Below are 6,000 nucleotides of genomic sequence, written 5' to 3'. Positions count from 1 at the left end.
TTTATTTGTTTTGCTTTTTGAAACAGGGTCTCGCTAAGTTGCTGAGGCTGGCCTCAAACCTGTGATCTTCCTTTCTCGGCTTCCCAAGTACCTACTGGGCCAGAGGAAACTTTTTTTGCTCCTGCGTGGTACTGGGGGTGGAACCCAGGGGCTTTCTACCTCCGGGCTATACTCCCAGACCTAATTAGGGTCTCACTAAGTAGCTGAGGCTGGCTTCGAACCTGCTCGATCCTCCTGTCTCAGCCTCCCAAGTGCAGGGATTACAAGTGTGCCACCACACCCGGCTGGAAACTTCTTCTTCTTCTTCTTCTTCTTTTTTTTTTTGGTGGTACTGGGGTTCCTGGAAACCCTTCTACCTCCGGGCTACACTCCCAGACCTATTTTTATTTTGGAAACGGTGTCTCCTAAGCCAGGGCGCACGGCTGGCTCCGAACCTGCGCGATCCTCCTGTCTCAGCCTCCCAAGCGCGGGGATTACAAGCGTGCGCCACCACACCCGGGCTGGAAACTTCTTTTCTAAGGGCTAGTTTCTGGCTAGGGTCTAACCCTGTTTACCCCCCGCTGTGGTCTCTGAGCACAGCTGCAAACCCCTGTAGTCCTTAGGAGGCTGGAAACCCTCTGCAGCAGCTCTTGGAAACACTTAGAGGAAAACGACTTTCAGAGGGGAAAGGGAGGGAGCGAAGTGAGAAGAATGAGGGCCAGAGCTGGGTGGAGTTGGGACGATGGGTGGACAGGGGGGCAGTAGAAAGGAAAGCTCAGAATAGAAGACATGAAAGAAAGTGCCAACTAGTGAAAAATACTGCAAAAGAATGGGGGGGGGACAGTTTAGAAAAAGAGCAATTAGTACAGCTAAAAATAAAGGCCAATTTAGAGACAAAGCCAGATCCACAGGGAGAAAAATAAAACTCGCCAGAAAGACAGTTCCTTGCAAACCAAATGTTCAAGAGCCCGGGGCCGCCGACACCCCCTCGGGGATGCTTCCCCGAGGACGCAGGTGGCCGGCAGGGTCCGGCGAGCGGGGCGCACCCGAGGACCCCGCGATCCGCCGCAGCCGGGCGCCCGGGGGCCCGACCTTCGAGCCGGGAGGGGGCGCCACGCGGCTGCGCCCCGAGCGGCCGGCCGGGGGCGCGCGGGCTCGGGCACGTGCGCGGCAGCCGGGCCGCGCCCACCGCGGGGCCGGGCAGGAGCCACGCGGCGCGGGCGGCTCCTCCTCCCGCCCTCCCGCCGCCGCCCGCAGACCCGCGCCGCCTGCCCCGCGCCCGCGGCGATGTTCAACCGCGCCGTGAGCCGGCTGAGCAGGAAGCGGCCGCCGGCAGGTAAGCCCGGCGAGCATCCCGCATCCCGCGCCCCGGGGGAGTTCGGCTGCAAGGGGGACGGCAGCAGCTTTCTTTTCAGTGGTGATCGGGGGGCAAAAGGAGGTCCGGAGCCACCCCGAACTTTGGAGGTAGCGCGGGATCCACGTCCCGAAGGCGGAGCGCCCCGGGGCGGCCGGCCGGGCCCACGCGGGCATCCCCGGACCCCCGCCGGCCCGCGGCTCTGCAGGCGCATCCCCGAGGAGGGGGGCGGCCGAGGTGGTTAGCGCCGGGACGGACAGGGTGCCGGTGTGGTTGGCGCCGTCCAAGTTTGACTTGGCTGTCACTGGACCAGCCTGAGCCACAGTTTGGGGCCACTTGATAAGACAGAGAACCCGGGATGGAACCGTGCCCCGGATTCCAGTCCTCTTGGCCTGTTTGGTGGTGGCAACAGCTAGGATCCCCCGCGCGTTTACCGTGGGCCCGGGGCGCAGCCCACCACCTTCGGAGGGTTCCCTTTTCACCTTTACAGCAGCCGCTGAGAGGGGGACCGAGCCAGGAGCGGCGGACACCTCTCCCCACATCACACTCAGGGGATGGAGAATCCTTCAAACCCGGGTTTACGTGATCCCCACCTTAGGAGCACACAGCTTCCCAGGGTCGCCCATCCTGAGATTCACTTCTGCATGGGGCGTGCTTCCTCTTCTCACCCGACATCATATGTGGTTAAGAGATTGGAACCAGATGGTCCGGTTGGAATCCCACCCCCACCTCTTACTAGGGGTCGCAACCTCCGTGCAGGATAAGGATCAGATGATAGGAATGATTGGAGCTGCCAACTCTCTTTCAGTGCTTAATTGGGGCATCAAATTGTGCAAACCATTGTTCTTAACAGGACGACTCTAAGAAAACTGGACTTCATTGGGTTAAAAGCGCATCGTTTCCGGGCACTTAGGTGCACCTTCGGTGTGAGTGGTCACTTAATCCTCTCTCTGCTGTATGTGAGTCAGAGGGTTCCCTGGTGGGTATTGATGGTAGCCGTTCCCTGTTGTCAGCAGAGGCCGGTGGAACTGGGGTGTTGGCCAGAGCCTGGCCTCTGGAGGTAAACTCCTGGTTCTAGCCCTGACTGTCAAGTTTCTGAACCTTTCTGTGCCACAGTTTCAGTGATGTGCCGCAGCTGGCTCCGACTGGCTTGCAAGAGCCGATTGCTAAATATTCAAGAAATGTGGGAACCAGTTGCTAAACCATCGGTAGTTTGCAGCAAGCAGAGGTGGGATATCTGGGACACCAGCGAACGGTGACTATCCAGGTGCTCTTTCCCGTTAGGACCCAGGATACCAGCAGGTCTCTCTGTCAGTTTCCCCATCTGTAGAGGGGATTTCGGAGTTGTGGACTTCATGAAACTAAAACATGTGAAGCCTTTAGTGAAATGCTGGGCACATGTGTAATAGTAGAGCTGTATCTTTCTCTTTCTTGATTGGAAACTATTTTGTAACACATACTTGTTAACTAATTAATCATTTTAATTAAAATTTTTTTTATTTTTTTTAATTAATTTTTTTAAATTTTTATTTTCTTGGTGGTACTGGGGTTCCTGGAAGCCCTTCTTACCTCCGGGCTACACTCCCAGACCTATTTTATACTTTTTAAAAAATTTTTGGAAACAGGGTCTCTTAAGCCAGCACAGCTGGCTTCCATACTTGTTAATTTAAAATGGGTAATTGTAAGGCCGGGGCGTGGTGGTGCACGCTTGTAATCCCAACATTTGGGAGGCTGAGACAAGGAGGATCGCAGGTTCCTGGCCAGCCTCAGCTACTTAGCGAGGCCCTCTATGACTTTGGTGAGACCCTGTTTCAAAATAAAGAATAGAAATATAGGGCTGAGGGTGTGGCTCAGAGGTAGAATGCCCCTGGGTTCAATCCCTACTACTGCAAAAATAAATAAATAAATAAATAATAAAAAGTGTAATAGTAATTAGTTTCTGTCTTCTCTTTTCCTCTTTTTTTTAATTCATTTAATTTTTTGTGGTACTGGGGTTCCTGGAAACCCTTCTACCTCCGGGCTACACTCCCAGATACCTATTTTCTTATATTTTTATTTGGAAACAGGGTCTCTTAAGCCAGCAAGGCTGGCTTCGAACCTGCACGATCCTCCTGTCTCTACCTCCCAAGTGCAGGGATTACAAGCGTGCGCCACCACGCCCGGCTCTTTTCCTATTTTAAATGAGCTGCTATGAACATTCTTGCCCAAGTTGGTCACTCTTTGGCTCATATTAGGGTTGGAGAATTGCAAATAGACCCATGGTATCGGGGGGACACGTGAATTTCTGGTATTGTGCACATGGCCAGGTTGCACCCCAGATAGACGGAGGGGGCACATTTAGTAACATCAGTGGCATGCACCTGCTGCAGGGCAACAGACCTTAGCCCGATGAAATGTGGTTATGTTGCGGATAAAAGGATCAGCAGCTAAGTATTATGGGATGGCACTGGATGTCTGGTTTCCAAGGGCTTAATTTCCTTGGAAGTTTTAGGTTTAAAGTCTGCCCCCTTCATGGGAAAGGACACGAGTCCTGCCAGTTCAGTCACTACCATCCAGCAGCAGGAAAATGAACGAAGGGAGAAGGCAGGAGACCCACTAGGTGATACTGGAACGCAGCCAAACGGTCTGCACGACCCTGTACTGATTTTTATTTATTTATTTTTTATAATCTTTCTTTCTTTCTTTCTTTCTTTCATCTCTTTTTTGCAGTACTGGGGATGGAACTCAGGGACATACTACCTCTGAGCTACACCCCCGGACCTATTTTTTACTCTTTATTTTATTTTATTTTTTGCGGGTCTGGGGATGGAACCCAGGGGCATTTGACCTCTGAGCTACACCCCCTGCCCTATTTTTTATTCTTTATTCTGAAACTGGGTCTCACTGAGTTGCAGAGGGCCTTAGTAAGTAGCTGAGGCTGTCCGCAAACCGTGATCCTCCAGGTCTCAGCCTCCCGAATGCTGGGATTACAAGCGTGCGCCACCACACCCAGCTCTTTATTCTTTATTTTGAAACAGGTTCTCATTAAGTTGCGGAGGACCTCACTAAATAGCTGAGGCTGGCCACGAACCTACTTTCCTCCTGTCTCAGCCTCCCAGGTACTTGTATTACAAGCCATGCCTGGCTGGAATGATTTTTCTTAAAAAGGCCCTCCAAGCCAGGCGTGGTGGCACATTGCTTGTAATCGCAGCATTTGGAAGGCTGAGACAGGAGGATCGTGGTTCGAGGACAGCTTCAGCTAATATTTAGTGAGGCACTTTGCAACTCAGTAAGACCCTGTTTCAAATAAAGAATAAAAAAAAAAAAAAAAAAAAAAAACAGGACTAGGGGTGTAGCTCAGAGGTCAAATGACCCTGGGTTCCATCCCCAGTACCAAAAAAAAAAAAAAGCTCTCCAATCCGGGCATGGTAGCAAGACTCTTTGCAACTCAGTGAGACCCTGTTTCAAAATAAAGAATAAAAAATAGGGCTAGGTGTGTAGCTCAAAGGTAGAATGCCCTGATTTCCATCCCTAGTACTGCAAAAATAAATAAATAAATAAATAAATAAATAAAAAGGGCCTCCCAATTGTACAAGGCCCCACAAAGCCAAATCCATCCTGAGGGACCTCTGATGGGAGCTGGCACCGGCCTGCCTCCCTAAGCACCTTCTGGTTACACTTTTCTTGCTTTTCAGCAAAACTTTTTTTTTTTTTTTTTTTTTTTTTTTTTTTTTTTTTTTTTGCGGGTCTGGGGATGGAACCCAGGGGCATTTGACCTCCAAGCTACATTCCCTGCCCTATTTTTTTATTCTTTATGTTGAAACAGGGTCTCAATAAGTTGTGGAGTGCCTCACTAAGTAGCTGAGTCTGTCCGTGAACTGTGATCCTCTTGTCTCAGCCTCCCAGATGCTGGGATTACTAGCGTGCGCCACCACGCCCGGCTCAGCAAAACCTTATTAAACATGGTATCTGTAAGCTGAAAGTTTTGAGTTCCTGACCCCTCTGTTTGAAAGATTTCTCAAAGTGGGCCCTACCAACCAGCTGGAGGTGGGGGCTTGGCAGATGTCAGCATCCCAGGGCTTGCTGTGGACCTGCTGATCCCATCTCGGCCAACGGAGAGAAGCAGGGAGGTCAGGCTGCATTTTCAGCAAGCACCCCAGTTGATTCTCATGCCACTGATGCACGAGGACCCCTCAAAGGATTCCCTCCAGGGGACCCCTCCCGACCCCCTAACCTGCAGCCACCAGGGGTGACCTGTCAGGGGAATTCCCACCCTGCCAGGCGGGCCACCCAGGCCTGTTATACATTATCCCAATTAAACCCTTGGGAACAGTTTCAGATTTATTGCTAGGCTTAAGTTTTTATTTAAAGATGACAGTCTACGTAACAATTTAATGTTTGTTTTAACAAGCCACCGATGGAGTGTCTTGGCAGTGGGAGAAACTCTCTCTGCAGGACCTTACTGGCTGGGCCTGGGGCTCGGGCCTGACCTGCAGGGACAGAGAGGCTGAGTATGGTTCTATATGGGTGAGGCCAGCCCGGGGCCAGCTGAGTCTGTGCAACCATCTCTGATGCCCACCGAGGGCAGCTTGCAGACCTCTGGGCATAAGAACTAATGCTGTTTTATCAGCTCTTTTTCTTTTGGGGGTACTGGGGATTGGACCCAGGGGTATTCTACTAGCTACAAC

The 6,000-nt window shown here is 51.7% G+C and overlaps 1 protein-coding gene across 1 annotated transcript in view; it reads left to right on the top strand.

The window, feature by feature from the left end:
- Positions 1–1,266: 1,266 nt before the first annotated feature.
- The window catches only part of RGS10 (regulator of G protein signaling 10), a gene marked incomplete at both ends in the record, with an annotated part of 42,214 nt that continues 37,480 nt past the window's right edge, over positions 1,267–6,000 (top strand). Inside the window, 1 exon segment of the mRNA XM_080693803.1 lies at positions 1,267–1,315. Within this exon segment, the coding sequence (XP_080549929.1) occupies positions 1,267–1,315 (49 nt within the window).

The sequence above is a fragment of the Muscardinus avellanarius genome (genome assembly GCF_963383645.1).
Source record: "Muscardinus avellanarius genome assembly, chromosome: 4".
In the NCBI taxonomy this organism is placed as follows: Eukaryota; Metazoa; Chordata; class Mammalia; order Rodentia; family Gliridae; genus Muscardinus; species Muscardinus avellanarius.
This window is presented reverse-complemented; position numbering and strand designations above follow the sequence as displayed.